We start from the raw sequence: 20911 nt of genomic DNA, 5'->3' as shown, positions 1-20911 counted from the left end.
TTTTATTTTGCAGCTCATTAATAGCATTTTTTAGCTCCTCCTGACTGTTCCTTAGTCCCTTGATCTCTGTAGCAATAGATTCTCTCCTGTCCTCTATACAGTTTTAAGCCCAGCGAATAATTTTATGACTATTATTCTAAATTCACTTTCTGTTATATTGTTTAAATCCTTTTTGATCAGTTTGTTAGCTGTTGTTATTTCCTGGAGATTTTTTTGAGGAGAATTCTTCCATTTTGTCATTTTGAATAGTCCCTGGAGAGGTGCGGAACTGCAGGGCACTTCCCCTGTGCTGTCTTGAATATCTTGCGTTGGTGGGCGGGGCCGCAGTCAGACCTGATGTCTGCCCCCAGCCCACTGCTGGGGCCACATTCAGACTAGTGTGTACTTTCTCTTCCCCTCCCTAGGGGCGGTATTCACTCTGGGGTGGTGTGGCCTGTCTGGGCTACTTGCACATTGCCAGCCTTGTGGTGCTGGGGATCTGGTGTATTAGCTGGGGTGGATGGGCAAGGTGCACGGGGGCGGGAAGGGCAGGCTCAGCTCGCTTCTCCTTCCGTGATCCACTTGGGGGGGGCCCTGCGGCAGCGGGAGGGAGTCAGACCCGCCAGAGGGTTGGATCTGCAGAACCACAGCGCTGGGTGTTTGCACGGTGCCAGCAAGTTTCCTGGCAGGAACTGGTTCCCTTTGGGATTTTGGCTTGGGGATGGGCGAGGGAGATGGCGCTGGCGACCTCCTTTGTTCCCCACGAAACTGAGGTCTGTCGTCCGGGGCTCAACAACTCTCCCTCCCGTTGTTCTCCAGCCTTCCCATTCTCTGAGCAGAGCTGTTAACTTATAACCTTCCAGATATTAAGTCCCGCTTGCTTTCAGAACACACTTTGTCCGGCTCCTCTGCTTTTGCCAGCCAGACTCGGGGTCTCTGGCCAGCAGGCTGCCCCTCCGCCCCGGCTCCCTCCCGCCAGTCCATGTAGCGCGCACTGCCTCTCCTCCCTTCCTACCCTCTTCCGTGGGCCTCTCCTCTGCGCTTGGCTCCAGAGAATCCGTTCTAGTAGTCTTCTGGCGTTTTTCTGGGTTATTTAGGCAGGTGTAGGTGGAATCTAAGTGATCAGCAGGACGCAGTGAGCCCAGTGTCCTTCTACTCCGCCATGTTCCTCCTAGTCGAGGATAATGTTTTTAAATGTGTAGACTAAACCTTGTTTTATTCTTAAAAACAATGCCTACGATTACAGGAGAAAACAATCTGAAGGCATGGGTAACCGAGTCAAACGAAGATACTGGAAGTGTCCATAATCTCTTGCTCTGTGCCAGCCAAGGCTAGATGGGAAGTAGTGTTCCCCCAAGGCAGGGCCAACATCTGTTGTTGCCTGAGTTGTTAATTTTAGCCATTCTAACAGATGTGAAGTAGTATCTCATTGTGGTTTTGATTTGTATTTCCCTGGTTATGAGTCATGTTGAACATCTTTTCATGTGTCTGTTGGTCATCTGGATGTCTTCTTTGGTAAAGTGTCTAGTCTGTGTTTTCTGCCCATTTCTTCACTGGATTATTTGGTTTTGGGCGTTGAATTTGATAACTTCTTCATAGGTTTTGGATACTATCCCTTTATCCAATATGCCATTTCAAAGTGTCCTCTCCCATTCCGTAGGCTGCCTTTTAGTTTTGTTGATTGTTTCCATTGCTGTGTAGAAGCTTTTTATCTTGATGAAGTCCCAACAGTTCATGTTTGCTTTTGTTTCCTTTGCCTCTGGTGATTTGTCCGGTAAGAAGTTGCGGCAGCCAAAGTCAAAGACGTTTCTGCCTGTGGTCTCTAGGATTTTGATAGTTTCCTATCTCACATTTAGGTCTTTCATCCATTTTGAATTTATTTTTGTAAGAAAGTGGTCCAGTTTCATTCTTCTGCATGTCACTGTCTATAGAGTTTTCCCAGCACCATTTGTTGAAGAAACTGTTTTTTTTTTTTTCCATTGGATCGTCTTTCCTGCTTTGTTGAAGATTAATTGACCACATAGTTCTGGGTCCATTTCTTGGTTGTCATTCTGTTCCATTGATCACTGTGTCTCTTTTTGCACCAGTACCGCACTGTTTGATGACCACAGCTTTGTAATACAGCTTGAATTCCAGATCGTGATGCCTCCAGCTTTGCTTTTCTTTTTCAGGATTGCTTTGCCTATTGTGGGTCGTTTGTGGTTCCATACAAACTTTAGTATTGTTTGTTCTAGCTCTGCTAAATGCTGTTGTATTTTGATAGGGGTTGCATTAAATGTGTAGATTGGTTTTGGTAGTATAGACTTTTATATTTTAACAATATTTTATTATAATATTTTTATTATAAAATATTATATATTTTCTTTTATGTTTTAACAATATTTGTTCTTCCATGAGCATGGAATGTTTTTCCATTTCTTTATGTCCTCTTTAATTTCTTTGATAAGTGTTCTATAGTTTTCAGAGTACAGATCTTTTACCTCTTTGGTTAGGTTAATTCCTAGGTATCTTAAGGTTTTTGGTACTGTTGTAAATGGGATCGATTCCTTGATTTCTCTTTCCGCCACTTTGTTATTGGTGTATAGAAATGCAACTGAGTTTTTTATGTTGATTTTATATCCTGCAGCTTTGCTGAATTCATGTATTAGTTCTAGCAATTTTCTGGTGGAGTCTATCGGGTTTTATACATACAGTATCATTTTGTCTACAAATAGTGACAGTTTGACATCTTCCGTGCTGATTTGAATGCCTTTTATGTCTTTTTGTTGTCTGAATGCTTAGGTTAGGACTTCCATTACTATGTTCAATAACAATGGTGAGAATGGACATCTTTGTCTTATACCTGATGTAAGGGAAAGGCTCTCAGTTTTTCCCCATTGAGGATGAGTTTAGCTGTGGGTCTTTCGTGTATGGCCTTTATGATGTTGAGGTATATTCCTTCCATCCTTACTTTGTTTATGGTTTTTATCAAGAATGCACACTGTGTTTTGTCAAATGCTTTTTTTGCATCTATTGAGAGGATCGTGTGGTTCCTATTCTTTCTTTTATTAAAGTGGTGTATCACGTGATTGATTTACAACTATGAACCAGCCCTGCAGCCCAGGTATAAATCCCACTTGATCATGGTCAGCAATTCTTTTGATATACTGTTGAATTTGATTTGCTAGTATCTTGTTGAGAATTTTCATATTCATCAGGGACATTGGTCTGTAATTCTCCTTTTTATGGGGTGTTTGGCTGGTTTTGGAATCAAGGTAATGCTGGCCTTGTAGAATGAGTCTGGAAGTTTTCCTTCCATTTCTGGTTGTTTTGTTTTTTTGTTGTTTTTTTTTTTTTTTTTGGAACAGTTTGAGAAGAATAGGTATTAACTCTTTAATTGTCTAGTAGAATTCCCTGGGAATCCATCCAGCCCAAGACTCTTATGTCCTTGGGAGATTTTTGATTACTAATTCAAATTCTTTGCTGATTATAGGTCTCTTCAAATTTTTTTTCTTCCTGTTTCAGTTTTGGTACTTTGTATGTTTCTAGGATTTTGTTCATTTCTTACAGAATACCCAGTTTGTTGGCATATAATTTTTCATAATTTTCTCTTGTAATTGTTTGTATATCTATAGTGTTGGTTGTGATCTCTTCTCTTTTAGTCTTGATTTTATTTATGTTGGCCCTCTTTTCTTTTTGATAAGTCTGGCTAAGGATTTATCAATTTTATTAATTCTTTCAAAGAGCCAGTTCTTACTTTGTTGATGTGTTCTACTGGGGCTTTTTATTTTTGTTTCTATATTTATTTCTTTTCTGATATTTATTATTTCCCTTCTTCTGCTGGTTTTAGGCTTTATTTGCTGTTCCTTTTCTAACTCCTTTAGGTATCAGGTGTGGTTGTGTATTTGAGACTTTTCTTGGTTCTTGAAGTAGGCCTGTATTGCCATATACTGCCCTCTTATGGCTGCCTTTGCTGCATCCCAAACGTTTTGGACCACCATGTTTTCATTTGCTTCCATGTACTTTTTTTTTTTAATATGTATTTTTAAACATTTATTCATTTTTGAGAGAGAGTGTGAGAGGGGAGGGGCAGAGAGCAAGGGAGACAGAATCTGAAGCAGGCTTCAGGCTCTGAACTGTGGGCACAGAGCCCAACACAGGGCTCAAACCCACGAACTGTGAGATCATGACCTGAGCTGAAGTTGGATGCTCAACTGACTGAGCCACCCAGGCGCTCCATGCTTCCATGTACTTTTTAAATTTCTTCTCTAATTTTCTGGTTTACGATTTATTCTTTAGTAAGCTATTTAAGTATTTAAGTGTTTAAGTATTCTTTGACCTCCATGTATTTGAGGACTTTCTAAATTTTTTCTTGTGGTTGACTTCAAATTTCATAGTTTTGTGATCTGAAAATATGCATGGTATGATCTCAATCTTTTTGTACCTGTTGAGGGCTCATTTGTGACCCAGTATTTGGTCTGTTCTGAAGGATGTTCATGTGACATTGAAAAGAATGTATATTCTGCTGTTTTAGGATGAAATGCTTTGCATATATCTGTTAAGTCCTTTTGGGCCAGTGCGTCATTGAAAAGCCACTGTGTATTGTTGATTTTTTTACTTAGATGGTCTGTCTGTTGATATAAGTAGAGTGTTAAAGTCCCCTACTGTACTGTGTTATTGTCACTGAGTTTCTTTATGTTTGTAATTAATTGATTTATATATTTGGGTTCTTCTAAATTGAGGGCATAAATTTTACAATTGTTAGATCTTGATGGATAGACCTCGTAATTATGATATAGTGCCCTTTTTCATGTTACAGTCTTTGGTTTAAAATCTAGTTTGTTGATATAAGTAAGTATGGCTAGTCCAGCTTTCTTTTGATGTCCATTAGATGGTTCTCCATCCCCTCACTTTCAATCTGCTTGTGTCTTTAGGTCTAAAATGAGTCTCTTGTAGGCAGCATTGTGTGTGATAGGTCTTGTTCTTTTTATCTTTTCTAATATCCTATGTCTTTTGATTGGAGCATTTAGTTTATTTACATGCAGAGTGGTTATTGAACGATATGAATGTAATGCCATTTGTTACCTATAAAGTTGGTGTTTCTTTTTTTTTTTTTTAACGTTTATTTATTTTTGTGACACAGAGAGACTGAGCATGAACGAGGGAGGGTCAGAGAGAGAGGGAGACACAGAATCTGAAACAGGCTCCAGGCTCTGAGCGGTCAGCACAGAGCCTGACGCGGGGCTTGAACTCACGAACCATGAGATCATGACCTGAGCCGAAGTCGGACACTTAACCGACTGAGCCACCCAGCGCCCCTAAAGTTGGTGTTTCTGATGATGATCTCTGGTCTTTTCAATCTTTGTTGCTTTTGGTATTTTTATCCCCAAAGAGTACCCTTTAATTTTTCTTGAGGTCTGGTTTAGTGGTCACGAACTCCTTTATATTTTTGTTTGTCTGGGATACTCTTTATCTGTCCTGTTCTGAATGATACCCTTGCTGGATAAAGTATTCTTGGCTGCATATTTTTCACATTCAGCTCATTGAATATATCCTGCAAGTCTCTTTAGGCTACTAAGTTTCTGTGGATAGATCTTCTGTGAATCTGGTCTGTCTTCCCTTGTAGGTTAAGAACTTTTTTTCCCTTGCTGCTTTCAGGATTCTTTCTTTGTGTATTTGGTCTTGTATTTTGTGATGGTCGTTTTTTATTGAATTTAATGGGAGTTCTTGCACTTCTTGACTTTTGATGTGTATTGTCCTTCCCCATATTAGGGAAGTTTGCAGCTCTAATTTGCTGAAATAAATCTTCCTCTTTTTTCCTCTCTTCTTCTAGGACTCCTGTGATACAAATGTGATACAAATGCTTTAAGGAGTTGCTGAGTTCCCTAAGTCTACCATCGTGATCCAATACCTTTGTTTCCCTCTTATTTTTTGCTTCATTGCTCTCTATAATTCTGTCTTCTATATCACTGATTCATTCCTCTACTTCATACATCCTTATTGTCATGTCATCCAGTTGGGTTTGCAACTTAGTTATAGTATTTTTAATTTTAGCCTGAGATTTTAGTTTTTTTTATCTCTTCAGTAAAGGATTCTCTAGTATCTTCTATGCTTTTTTCAAGCCCAGCTAGTTAGTATCCTTATAATCGTTGTTTTAAATTATGGTTCAGATATCTTATGTCTGTAATGATTGAATCCCCAACCGTGACTTTTTCCTTTTCTTTCTTTTGGATGGATTCCTCTGTTTTGTCATTTTCTTTAGGTCACTGTTTTTTTGTGTGTGTGATTATTAGGAAAGCCTGTTCTATTCCTGCTCCTGAGAGTAATGGCTATATTAAGAAGAGACCAACAAAAGGGGTATCCTATATGCAGTTTGTTGTTGTATTTTGGCTTTTCCTACCCTCAGGCCGGTCCTCTGCAGAGTGTCTCCTTGCTTGCAGTAGGGGGTGTTTGGACATTGTCCACTGTGTGGTAGTTTTTGTCTAGGTCTGTAGGTGTGTTTTGATCTGCTTTTTAAAAGATGTGGAATCCAAAAAAAAATGAAGCTAGACCTTATTTCTCCTAAATTGAAGCTTTGAAGCACTCTGTCAGTAAACTCTGTGCATGACAGGATGCACTGGGTTTGGGGGAGAAGCCTGCTGCGCTGATTTTCAGGTGGTCTTGCCCTAGTGGAGATGCACCTGCAGGGCACAGTGGGGTGGAGCTTGTTGTAAGCAGCTCTGGTCTCCACTGAGGAGGCTGTTTAGCTCATTGAATTTGGTCAGTACTGATGGGGGAGAGCAAGAAAGTGATGTTGCCAGCTCTCTTCTCCTGGGAGCAAGGAGTTCGCCCCGCCACTCCTCAAGAAGTCATTGTAGAAGAGCAAAGAATCCCTCTCTACTGTTCCCAGCTTCTGTCAGATCCCTGCCTTCACCTTGTCTGAGTCCCAACTGTCTGCCTGCCAGGCAGCACAGTACTCTTATGCTTTATCTCTGCCATGTGGCTGGGTTTCAGAACTCCAAATTTTAGGGAACCGTGTAGCCTGCACCAGTGCTGATGCTTTGGGAGAGGGTCTTGCTATGCTTTTGCCATTTACCAGTTTGTCCCAGGAAAGCAGTTGCATGACCACACAGTGGTTCAGAGTTTATGGTGAAGTGCAGCAAAAAGCTGGCACCAAGACTTGATACCTTCAGCCTGTGTCTTTGTTCCTATTCTAGGGAATAGGGCAACACATTGGCACCATCAGTTCTTTTGTCCTGGGAGAGTCCATGCCACCACTCCCAAATGAACTCCCAAGAAGGGGAACTGTTTCTCCCAGTTGGACCCAGGGGATATTCAGATCATGCTTCCTACTCCTGTATCTCCTTCCTCCTTCCTTCCCCACTGGGGCACTGCTAAGCCTGCCAGATACAACCCAGCGATGGTAGGGTCTTCTAAAACTTCAGACTTTGAGCTCCACTGCTCATAAAAACTAACAGTCAGCCCCTCTCTTTTTCCCAGTCACTGGTGTTGGGGAAGAGTTTTTCTTATGCAGTCCCCTGCCTGTTGCTTTACTCTTTCTCTCTCATTCAGGCACACCTCCATGATCAGGGCTCCCTCCTCTCCACAGCACTCACAGTTCTTTTCTCCTCCACAACAATTGTCTGTAGCTCCTACCTTCCACGAGGTGGTCATTTTTCTTCTTGTAGATGTGAAGTTTTATTCTCTCAGTCCTCAAATCAATTTCTTAGGTGTTCAGAATGATTTGATATTTCTCTAGCTATGTTCAAGGGATGAGGTAAGCTTAGGGCCCCCCTACTCCTGTGCCATCCTCCTCCCATAATTTTAGTTTTTAAGGCTAGCTAATAATAGCCAGCTTATTTCCCAATTGTGTAACTTTTTTATAACTTAACAAAAGTTTATAAAAACTTCTTTATAACTTTTTTTATATGGTTAAAAGTTAACTCTGTCAAGTTAATACAAACAAAAACTTTCTAGGAACGGAATGACCATGTCAAAGGATTTAAATATCTTTATAGTTCTTATATGACATCATACTACTTTTAGAAAGCACTACCCTGTGCTTTTGTTTAGTACACATGTTTAAATTTTTTTTCATTTACTTTGAAATTGATACACATCCTAAGTTGAAGAATTTTACTTTGGATGAAGAAATGTCAGAAGACTCAGTGTCAAGTTATATATTTATTTCATCATCTGAAGAAAATAATGGTACATCTAATGAGATACTTTGTAGCCATTTGCCTTGTTGATTAAAGATTAATACGACACCAAATATTTAGTATTTAATGGTACTTTCTACTTTAACAATAGTATAATTTGTTAAACTTTCTTTAGGCTTCGGGAGCAGGAAAGAAAAGAAGCAGAAGAAGCTAGTCAAAAGGAAATGGAAGAATGGGAAAGAAAACTCCTAGCTCAAGCAGCTCCAACTTGTATGGAGACTATGTGGGAAATTCCAGCTATTGGTCATTTTCTTTGTTTAGCCCAACAAATTCTAAATTTGCCAGAAATAGTCTTTTACGAATTGGAACGTTGTCTTCTAATGCCTCAGTGTAATGCTTTTCTTTCTAAAATAATGACTTCTCTGTTAAGTCCACCTCATCGCAGACCTACCTTACATCGAAGACCTACTTTGCCTTATAGGACCTGGGAAGCAGCACTGAGACAGAAAGTACAGCAGTGGTATACTGCTGTAGGACAGACTGAAAATCCTGACAACTGTGCTGAAAAGCTTGGGTTATGTCCTCAGTTTTTTAAAGTTCTTGGAGAAGTTAATCCATTGGAAGAAAAACCTTTTCATGAACTACCTTTTTACCAAAAAGTATGGTTACTTAAGGGTCTTTGTGACTTTGTGTATGAAACACAAAAAGAAGTTCAAGATGCTGTACTTGGACAGCCTATTCATGAATGCAGGGAAGTTATCTTGGGTTACGATTATTTGGAGAATGCTTATGTGCATTTTCCACAGTTCTGTGGTGCAGATGTACGGATTTATAAACAGAGACCTTTTCAAGCCCCAGAATTTCCAGTTCCACCCATTAAAATACAAAGAGTACCTCGGATTAAACTGGAGAAATTGAAATGTGACTATGTTAGTACGAGTAATGGAGAACATAGGTGTAGTATAGGCCTCTCCTCTGCCTTCAAGAAAGAGCAGGAAACTAATTTTGATACAACTTGGGGCTCTGCTAAAATGAACTTGGATAATCATGACATCCCTGTTGAAATGGAAGTGAAATCCAGCTGTGAAATTAGAATTTGCAGGCCCTGTGAAATTAAAAAAACTGATTGTTATAAAGAAAATTTAGGGGAACCAGGGAGTCCAGGGGAAGTTACTGGCTTTGGAGAGCCTCTTAGTCCAGGTGAAATAAGGTTTATAGAAAATCAAGAAAAATATGGTGAAGCTTCCAGAGTAAAGCCTGAACCCAGTCCATTAAAAGAAAATGCTCTAAAATCTTGCCAAATACATGTAAATGGAAGTCACAGTGATCATCCAGAATTTAACTGCCACAAAGTTGTAAGAGACATTCTATTAGAGCAGTCACTGCAGAGTCACAAGAAAATCAAACTAACTAAAATGAGGGCAAAAAAGAAGAAAAAGAAAAAAAAGAAATTGAAAGATGTTTTAAATGAAAACTTACAGAGAAAGCGTGAAAGTCTTCATTCTCTTGCATTCAAATCTTACAAACCTGAGATCCAGAATAAGTTATTGATCATCAAAAAGAAAGCAAAACACAAGAAGCACAAATCTGGTAAGCTAACACAAATGGATGAGAATTACATTTAAGCATACTTCATGTTGTTCTTGCAATTAGGCATGAGAGGCACTGATTAACAGAATGAAAAGTGTGTGTGCGTGTGTGTATATGTGTGTGTGTGTGTGTGTGTGTGTGTGTGTGTGTGTGTGTGTGTGTTTAAGAGATCAAGTTTTATATTCTTCCACTGATTAAAACTCAGAGCAGAAGAGGTTTTGTATACTCATCAGAAAAAAATACCGTCACAGTACATTTTAATTTAATTTTCAGTTGAAGATCTTTGGACATGTTTTTACATTTCTCTGGACCAGATTCTTGATAAATAATGCTTCCTATCATTTTTGAGAAGTGTTTTTCCCCCCAGGCTAAGACCAGTACAGCAAATGGAAAAAGCACTGATATCAGGAGATACCATTCCCAATACTATATAGAGTACATAGCAACTTAAACCAAGGCAAGTCAGATTATCTTTTTGGGTGTTGGTTTTTTCCCACATCATATATTTTTTAGCACTCTATTTTCAGTATATATTTTCATACCCAGGAAAAATGTGAAATACAAGGAAAAACATTGCATCAACTAATAGGACATGAAGCATATTTTGTAAGAAGATTTGCACATTTGTCTTACATCAAATTTGAATACCCCATGTATTTGTTGCAAGTCTATTTAAAGAATAACAAAAAATTCTGTAAATAAAGTCTTCGGTGGTTGGTTGCACTATCTTTTCATTACTCAGGTGTTTTTGCTTTTTCTATTGTTTGCCTCTTAATCAGTTTCTGTGTCTTGTTTGTCAAGAAGATAGGTGAGATAAAAGCAGATGTTGAACTCCACTTATTATAAAATTTGCCTGGTTGGGAAAAACTTGAATTGTTTACTAAAATGAGTTGTGGTTTATTGTCATTATTTGTGGATTTCCATTTTTTATGTCTTCCCTCAGTAACAAAGATAATTAGGATTTGACAATAATTTGATAATGAGTTGGCAAATGAGAGAGTGAAGTTTGTTTAGTTGATATACTTGCTGTTATTTAAATGAATACAGTTAAGTATATTTTAAAACGTGTATGTAATATATCATTGATAAGGAAGCATAAAATTTACTATTAAGAACAGGCTTAATTTGATGAACTGATAATTGCAAAGTTGAACCACTACACTGGCCAGATGATGAAAAACTACAATTTTTAAAAGTAACTTTCAGAAATAAGCCTTTCAAATTTTGTAATAATCCACATATTTAGGCTATATAAATTTAGTTTGATTTGTCACGTTTTCCTCTCAAAAATATTAATTAGTAGTTTAAGTTGGAAATATTTTTTCCAGTGCTAAAGTATGTAATACTGTTTTATTAGTACCATTGTCACCTGAAACCTTTTATTTATTTATGACCTACTATTCATGTGTTCAAAGGTAATTGTGACTTATGGGGGTAGATACTGATGTAGCTCCTATACAGGCTTTACCAATAGGAGAGTAAAAATATTAACTGTAAGGATTACTTTTAAATGTATTTTTATGGTAAGCAATTAAAGTGTTGCCACATTTTTTAAATGGTAGTGCAGAATATTTGTAGATCAGAGAGAATATTTGTGGGAGTGTCATGTCCAGTTGTCCAAGTGAATAAAAAAAAAAAAGATAGAAGTAAATTCAGCAAGTACTTATGTACCCTCTCTGAGCATCTTTAGGTGGGTATAGACAGCTTACAGGGATGAAATAGAAGAAAATAATGCACTAGCCTATATACTAATTTTATCTTCAGAGCAAATTTAGGAGGTTAGTCTTCAGTAACAAAAATACTTGTATTTGGCAAATACAGTTTCTCTCTCCCTTGATAATTCTGGGTAAGCATATGCCCACTCTTTCTTTATAAGATACTAAACTCCTTTCTGTTATAACAGCAGTACATAAAATGATATTAAAATTTTTATTTATTTATTTATTTTGAGAGAGAGGGACAGAGAGAGTGAGCAAGCCTGGGGCAGAGAGAGGGAGAAAGAGAGAATCCCAAGCAAGCTCTGTGCTGTCAGCACAGAGCCCGATGTGGGGCTCAAACTCATGAACCATGAGATCATGACCTGAGCCAAAACCGACTGAGCCATGCCTTTTAAAAAATTTTTTAAATTAAATTTATTTATTTATTTATTTATTTATTTATTTATTTATTTATTTAGAGAGGGAGTTGGGGAGGGGCAGAGAGAGTGAGAGAGGGAATCCCAAACAGGCTCCCTGCTGTCATTGTGGAGCCCTATAGGGCTCAAACTCACAAACCGTGAGATCATGACTTGAGCTGAAACCAAGAGTCGGAGGCTTAACTGATGGAGCCACCTAGGTGCATAACAACAACAACAACAACAACAACAACAACAACAACAACAACAGAACATTTGTTTTACATCATTTTCAGTACACTTGTCTTCCTGAGGCTTTGCCCTGGGCTCCTTTATTAGTTATGAGGCATTGTAGCCTTTTATAGTCAGTTTTGGGCATACTCTAATCCAGTGTTTTCTCTTTCACTATTTTTAAAAGGGAGCTCCATGGTGACATGTTTGGAAAATGTGGAAATGCTCCTCTTCTAGATTCACATTGTGCATTAGTACAGGTCCACAATGCATTTTACAAAACTCTTGTATCAGATATGTTTTGGAATTCAGAAATCATCAGATTATAGAAGGATAGTATGATATATATGTTTATTAAATAACATCCCCAGTTGAGTTTGGTGTAGCCCCTGTAATTACACACATAGTTTTTACAGAAAGATATGTGAATGGGTTAAATGAGATGAAAACTATAAAGAACCTTAGAACAGTTCATGTCAAGTTTTGCTACCATATAAATTATTTTTAAAAGGTTAGTTTTGAGAACTTTTTGAACTTCAGAATTGTGGAAAAGTGATTTGGGGCCTTTATTTTAAGGACTCTGGGAAGCCTTGAAGAAAAAAAACTGTTTAGTTTTGTTTAACCTAGTACTTTTAAGTTTACTTGAACACAGAGATTTTTTTTTCAAGTAATAGCATTCTGTAGAATATGCTTTGGGATAAAGTGTGTCATCCATGAGCATTCACTTAGGATAGAGTAAATTCTACATGCGGTTAATGTCCATTTTATGTTGATTATACAGGCTTTAATTTTTGGTGGACTCTCTAAATTTAGCAGGTGGGAGATAATTTTTAGTAGAAGGTGCAAAGACAAATTGGTTGAGAATGATTAGATAATTTTAGGGAACTCTGGGGCAGTTTTGCAACTTTTAAGCATTTTTATCTATTTTTTTAGAATTGGAGTTTGCTTTCTGCTTTTTAATTGAATTCATTTTTAGTTATTTAAGCCTTTCCTTACTCTTAGAAACATTATAGAATAGAAAAACGTTGGAATATCCCCAATTGTGCATGCTTATAGCATCAGATACCTCTCCTTTATAATACTTATAACTTTTACTTATAATGGTTGCGTTTATTTCTTTGTAAATTATTTTGATGATTGTCTTCCCTGTATTTTATAACATTCTTGGGGACAGAAGGTTAGCACAGTGACCAACACATTGTGTAGGAATCTGTCGAATAAATAAATGAACACACATAATATAGTTTACTCAGCTATAAGATTAGCTCCTTAAAATGTATCTTTTATATCCTTTTCAGGCCTATATATTTTTGAATTAGCATTGTACTATCCATACCATTTTACAATCTGTTTTTTCCTTGCGTAACAGTGCACCGTGAACTTCTGTGTGATCAGTAGATCTTTGCACCATCATTTTGTTATGTGTATTTTGTAGTTATTTTTCCAACCTCCTTATTAGACATTTTGGTTGTTTTCAATAGTATTCTGTTATAGATTTTTGTGGAGTAGAGTTGGCTGAAATAAAATAGGTTTTAAAAACTAGAGGACTTTTTATAAAACCTGAAAAAGATGGGCAAAAATTATTAAAGATACATTAATTGTTACAAAAAGCTTATGGTGTTTTAAGTTACTCATTTTAGCCAATTTGGTTTGGAGGGTTTTTCCCTCTTCTCACATGTTCATTATTTTCAACGAAATCATTTTGTGTTAGCTCCTCTGAACTGATTAAAATAAATAAGACAAGTGGTGGTGTTATTCTTTTATAAGTGAATAAACTAAGGCTCAAAGTGGTAAACAATTCATTTTAATAATTGTTAAGTATATAATAGAGTAAAAGGTCAAGTGGAGAGTAAATCAGTCAGTGTTTGCTATAGTTGTCTTGGAAGGTTTTGCAGAGGATAAAAGACTTTGAAGAATAGTGGGGATTGGATAGATGAACAGTGGTTAATAATGTGAATAAAAGCATGAGGGTATAATTAAGCTGGTGTCACTGAAAACACAGAGAAAAACATAAGGAAAAAGGTGAAAAGTTGAGGTTTTAGAAGCTATTTGAATGATGAGACTGTGCCAGTTATGGGTGATCTCTTTCTGGACAGGTGGTGCTGTTTTAAATAATTGCATCAGGTGCCTAGTGCAAGGAAATGACCTTACAATAAGAGATAATGTGTAAAAAGCAATAAGCTCCTTTATAGGGAATAACTAAAAAAGCAGTGTAATCTACAATATTTGGTTACATCCAGACCCGTTATTGTGAAAAAGTTTTACAGTTTTTTGTTGTTGTTGTTGTTGAAAACCCAAAGATCCTAACTATGTGTGTCTGTATGGGGAAAATTTTAGAGGACCAACTCAAGATGCCAAGATATAAGAGAGTGAAGGATCGATAGAGTATTTTGTCCTTTTATTTTAATGCTATATACTATACTCATAAGTGCTAACTGTATGCCAGGCACTGTTCTAAGCCTTTATATATATTTTCTCATTTGATTTTCATAAAAACTCCATTAAATGGTATTATTATTCCTCATTATATAGATTTTATAGATTTAAAAAACTGAGGCACAGAGATGTTTATTAACTTGTCCAAGGTTACATAGCTAATAAGTGGCAGGATTAGGAGAAAGGATCTTGCAGAATAGTTAGGACCATTAAAGAGTTATAAAAGAAACTGGCAGGGTTTTCATGAAGGGGTTGAAGGTAAGTTTAAGAAGAGGAAATTTCTAAATCCAGATAGAGAATGACTGACTATATGACTTTTCTTTCACATTGACAGAAGAAAATAATGTTTTGAGAGAGATGTTACAATAAGCAGAATTTGACAGCTGATTCAGTATTTTAAGCTAAAGGAGAAAAAAATCATTGTTTAGCAGTTATTGAATTATATGATAGTGGCAAAAAGTTACCAGTATGATGAGAAATTTGCTAATAGGCAAGAAGAATGGAAAGAAAATCAGCTGTTTTGTTAAGGTTAAATTGCTTACTTAAGAGATACAACACTCCAGAAACTTGTATAGACTAAATATTTGCTTACGACATGAACATTTAGTACATAAAAAGTCAAATTTAGACTCTGGTTCTGTGACTTCACATTCCAGCCACTTCCCAGATTTCTATTTAATAATATAAATGCCCTTGGCCTTTTTTTTTTTTTTTAACAGTGACTAATGTCTTAGTATCCATTCATTTGTTACGATTCCTAATATGTAAGCACTGAGAAACTAGCGAATGTGTTAGGATAGTTTTTTTTTTTTTAACGTTTATTTTTGAGAGAAAGAGTGCAGGTGGGCAAACACGAGCTAGGGAGGGGCAGAGAGAGAGGGAGACACAGAATCCAAAGCAGGCTCCAGGTTCTGAGCTGTCAGCACAGAGCCTGATGCGGGCTCAAACCCAGGAACTGTGAGATCATGACCTGAACCGAAATCAAACACCCAACCAACTGAGCCACCCAGGTGCTCCAGGATAATTTTTAACATAAGAAGGCCAAATCTAGGAGGGCTTTGAAATAGAAGTCTCTGAATAGTTCAAGGGGCCAAAGAATGATGACAGTCAGGTAAGGCAGATAAAGGAGAAGGGAAAGATGGAGAATAAGAGACAGGAAAGAGGAGTTGGATTGGGGATAATAATCACCTGCATTTTGCTAGTTAAGAGGTATATCTCCATGTTCTGGAAGACTAGAGTTTTGTGCCTAAGTTATAAAATATATTTTTAGTTACATTGTCTTTCTCTCAAGTTGGGCTTCCTTTACTACAGCTGTCCTCAGCATAGTTTTAAAAAGCTTCCTTAGGCCACACTTGAATACTAATTACTAGGCCATGTTAAGTTTTCCTTCTCTATTTTCCAGGTACAAGTTGACACTCATTTTTTGCTCATGTGTGTATTTTAGGCCCAATAATTGTGTCAAAATTCTGTATATGCTTTCTGACTTTAGCACAGTCCCAGATCTGAAAATTGTATTCTGTTTTATGGGACGAGATGATTTAGGGCTGGGGGGGGTGGGGTAAAGACCTGGTGTATCATCAAGTGAGTGGTGGAAGAATGGAAGCCCACTAGGGGGCAGTATGTAGCTTGCCCTATATATATCTTGCCCTGGAACAAAAGCAGATTACCAAATAAAGCCTGGTGGTTTTGTAGTATCCATGCTACATTTTAAAAGTGGTATAATAAAAAGGAAGAGCCAGTTTTTACTGAAGAATGAAGGAAAATTTGTATTCAAATTTTTATGAGGATATAGTCTGAAGATACTAATAGTGAATATGTGAATCTTATAATCCTAATCAAAAAAGGAATGCTGTGAAATCAGTCAGAAGCAAATTACATTCCTGCAGAAAATTTGAAAGAATGCAGTATTTTATCATAAAAAGCACACAACTTTGAAGTGAGGCAGATGTAGTGCAAATATATGTCCAGTGCACATTAGCTATAAGTCCTCTATCAGTTTATTTGCCTGTTGATAGCCAGTTTTTTTATCTGTGAAAAATGAGGTAAGACATACCTTGATGTAATCATTACAAAGATTAATTGGAATAGTGAATGCATAGTACTTAACATGGTGCCTGGCATGTGGTAGGAATCAGTAAATGGTAACTGATTTTCAAGAGGTAGAATTATATAATGGAAAGAACTTGGACTTTGGAGTTAGAATCCCTGGCTGTGGTGCTTGCTTACAGTGTAACACTTGAATAAGTTAAGTAACCTTTGGTTTTCAGTTATCCTACATTAAAATGAGGTGTTGCCTACCTTGAGGGGTTGTTTTGAGTATTAATTGAGATAATTTATATAAATTATCTTGCTAAGTGTCTGACATAATAGGTTCTCAATAAAAATTAGTGTTCTTACTACCACTCCTAGGTCATGTTGTGAAACTCTTTGGTAAATTGCGTAAATTATCTAGTTATTGCCAGTGCTTTCTTTATTTAAAAATGGACTCAGAGAGACCTTAAGAATTATAAACAGTTACCTGCCTCCCTTTTCCTATCTCCAGACCGGTGAAATTTCTGATTAAAATTAGGATTTTTCTGTTTAAGGATCATTTCTCATAACTTCTTGTATGAAAAATGCTGTAAATAAAAAACGAATAATGTGATTTCTGTCATCAATAATTCAGTCTAGTAAGGATGAGAAACCTATAAATGGATCATTACAATACTGTATAATGTGTTACATAAATATTGTAGGAAGTAGAGTGGTAGCACAGAGGATATATAAGCAAGAACTAAGATGAAAGAATAAGTTAATAAAATAATTTGAAGAAGGTTAAATGATAATATTTGTTTAGACACTTAACATAATGGCTTAGCTAAGGGAGATAATAACAACTAACATTGACCACTTAACCACGTGCCTAACAGTAGTCTGAGTTTTTTTTACGTTTTAATTCTCAATAAGAAAGTAGGTAATATCATTATCTCTGTTTTATAGATAAACTGCACAAGGAAATAAAGCAATTTGTAGCTAGTAGGTGGTTAGAACTGGTATTCAAACCCAGGTAGTTTAGTTCTAAAACTCAAGCTTAAAACCACAACAGAATACTACTTCCATTTATTTAATCTACATTTAGGTATCCTAATCATATTGTGAAAGGAAATACCCAGTAACCACTTCAGCTGCTTAATCCATTAAAATAAGCATGGCTGCTAGAGTGAACTTGAGCTTTAGTACCCAAATTTAGTGCTTATGTGGCAACAATATAAACTTTATTGGAAGTATCAAGGGTGACCTCTGTTGTGCTTACAAATGAATGCAAAATCAAACGATATTTACTCATTTATTTTCACATGGTTTTTAAAAAGCTAATTACAACAGTGCTGGGGCTGGGGTGGGGGTGGGGGGATAAGGAAGGATTTCATTTCCTTCAAATTGTTTTTATAGCTTTCCCAAAATTCATGAGGCTATTAAATCTTTTCCTATGAACTTTAAAAAATGTAGTTTATAGAAGAAAGGCATTCTTGTGTCCAGACTCATGAGTCCCTTTGAGAGGTACCTATTGCATCCAATTAGAAATCAGTTATTCTAGCTGTGTTATAGAGATACCAAGAGTTGAATCACTTCTTCCTGAATACTGGTTAAGCAGACCACGCACTTGCCTATTTTTGTGGAAGTTTAGTTCCCGTATAGATTCTGTGTAAGCACGGAAACAAGTAACAGTGATAAGAAATAAATGTTAGGTTATTTTAATTAAAAACAAATGTCAAGTGACAGCAGGTTGATACTTAATAGAACAGGACAGTGAAATCCATGTGAACTTCAGCAACTCAAAATTTGTAGTAGTTCAAACATAGTATACGTGCATTTTACTGAGTCAAAAGTTAGAAATGATCAAATGACAGTTCTGTGATATGGTTGTAAAGGAATACAGAAGAAAATACAATTATATTTAAATTAGAATTGTGCCTACAAGTTGAATAAAATGTTGCAATCAAATGAACTGTTTGCATGGAAGCAGATCATATCTATATAGGAAAATGTTCAGAAAGGGATTATGTAAAAAAATAGTAACTTTTAAGCTGATTTTAACGTACAAATGATTGTGAACTAAAATTAACTTCTAAGTGTTTCTGATTAATTTTCATTCCCTTATATAGATTATCAGCTCCTGGAGGACAGGATTTCCATTTTATAATTCTTTGTTATTCCCATAAATTGTAAAGTGCCCTGTATCTCATGTTTGTTGAATAATTAACAACCAGTTTATTAACTGATTTTGCTAAATGCAAATGTAGACAAAACACTTTAACATGTTCCTTTCTAAAAACAGAGGTTATATGCATGTATATATCTCTGTTATGTTAAATACAGAGTAGATACATTTCAATCTGTGCTAATGAGTTGGATTTCTTTAAGAATGTGGATTTATTTTTCGTAGTGATTTCTGATTGCATAAATGACTAGATGCACTTTTTAAAGGGAGATTTTTACCTTGTTTTTAAAGTGATTATTGAATCTGCCAAAGGCAGCCTCTTAGGTGATAAAGAGATAAAGAGATAGAAAGACCTTGTTTCCTAAGCTGCTGAGAGGATTTTCACATTAGATTGGTTTAAGACCATAGTCTTCAGAGTATAGTTTTATGCAAGTTCCTGACTATGGAAGTCATTGTTAAAAGGTAAGATTTTTTTGTCTTATAAAATTTCATTTTAAGTTGTGAATTAGATTTTTAACTGAGCAGTAGTAATGTGCCTTTTTTTTTTTTTTTTTTTTTGCCAAATCTTATTACAGTAAGTTCTGATACTGTGAAATTCATCAGAGATTTTGATAGTTTAGTTCATGTGTAAAGAAAACAGCATTTGTTAATATACTTGTTACAGGTAGTTATAGTTTAATGTTTGCTTTTACTACGGCTTGTTTTGATTCATCACTTTATTTTGACTCACTAGAAGCCATCTGTTAGTTATATTTTAACTTTCAAGGTTCTATGTAATTTGGTTCTTGTTAATGAAGTGCTATAAACAGTATTATGAAGCTTTTCTCTTTTAATCTTGAAAGGAAAAAAATCCATATCTAAAAAAGCAATCACAAAGAAGAGGAAAACTGTTACAAAGTCACCCACTGTACCAGAATTTCAGGTAAATGTTTCAATTTTGTCTCAACATTTTTTAGTTTAACTTTTTTAGTGTTTATATTGTTCCTCAAGAGATTGGCTGAATTCCACTGTAACACCCATACTTTAAATGAAGTGTTTCCAACTATGACTTTTTTCCCTTTAAGTGCAAGGCACGGATGGCTAAGATTCAATCTAGTATTTGAAAATTTTTTACCTCTATTTTTGTCTCTTTGATAGTCAAAAATCTCTGGTTTTTCTTATGTTATTCTACTTTGTAGAAGTAGTTTAATAGAATATATACTATATATTATAAATATAAATGTTTAATATATGATAGCAAATGTGTACATGAGAGTCTTCCAAGAACAAATCATAATTTGTAAACAATTTGTAAATAGGTAATTTATTTTCACTTATTTGGGCACTGTGGAAATAGTAGACTTATTAACTTAAAAACAAATCTTTTAACTCTTAACTATATATGAACTTCAGAGAGAATATTAAGTAACATTTAATTGAATGGTCTTTACACATTTCTGCAAAAAGAAATAACTATATTTACTGCCAGATTATTACGTGAAGAGTTTTTCATTTGTAGCTGGTACTAGAATCAGCAGAGAATTTCACCCTAAATAATACTTTTATTTTCAATCTAATAAAAGATGTTTTTTCATTCAAATGACTCTTCTTTTAAAATATCTTTGTATTACCATGTCCAGTCCAGTTCTAACAATACTTAATTCCCAAAAAATAAAAATGGTGTTAAAATAAATTTCTGTCAGTCTCAAGTCAAGAAGAAAACAAAGAACAATAACTATGAAAATATTGGTAATATGTAATGTGAGTTTAATAGTTACATATATCCAAAAATGTAAACACATTTATTTTTCAGTAAAAATCTTATTTTTAGAAGTGTTTTTATGGAAGTTACTAATTGGTAAAAATACAATTTTAAATGAACAGTGAAAGAAAATAGGCATTTTCTTTTAGTATTTTAGGATAGAATATATTTTTTTAAATGTTTATTTAGTTCTTTTGAGACAGAGATGGAGAGAGAATTCCAAGCAGTCTTCACACAATTAGAGCACAGCCCGATGCAGGGCTTGAACCCATGAAACTGTGAGATCATGACCTGAGCAGAAATCAAGAGTTGGACATTTTAACTAACTGAACCACCTAGGCACCCCTAGGATAGATATTTTTAATGACTTTCTTAGAATGAATTTCAAACATTTCTACATAATCTTTTTGTATAAAGTAACCTTGGTTACAGAATATTAAGTGAAAAACATATATTTACTGTTTTACTTGGAGGCTTGTCTAACCATTGCTTATACCTGGTAT

The 20911-nt window shown here is 35.9% G+C and overlaps 1 protein-coding gene across 2 annotated transcripts in view; it reads left to right on the top strand.

Annotated features, from left to right (window-relative positions):
* Positions 1-20911, top strand: part of KIAA2026 (KIAA2026 ortholog) — a 126311-nt gene that overhangs the window by 54214 nt on the left and 51186 nt on the right. For both annotated transcript variants that reach the window (XM_053907883.1, XM_019439649.2), the window contains exons 3-4: positions 8275-9689; positions 19510-19589. In XM_053907883.1, coding sequence (XP_053763858.1) covers positions 8275-9689; positions 19510-19589 — 1495 coding nt within the window. The remainder of the gene's footprint in view (positions 1-8274; positions 9690-19509; positions 19590-20911) is intronic.

This window comes from Panthera pardus, unplaced genomic scaffold (assembly GCF_024362965.1).
Source record: "Panthera pardus isolate Hobbes unplaced genomic scaffold, ASM2436296v1 HiC_scaffold_20, whole genome shotgun sequence".
Taxonomy (NCBI): Eukaryota; Metazoa; Chordata; class Mammalia; order Carnivora; family Felidae; genus Panthera; species Panthera pardus.
The sequence above is the reverse complement of the archived record's forward strand: the minus strand, read 5'-3'. Positions and strand labels throughout refer to the sequence as shown.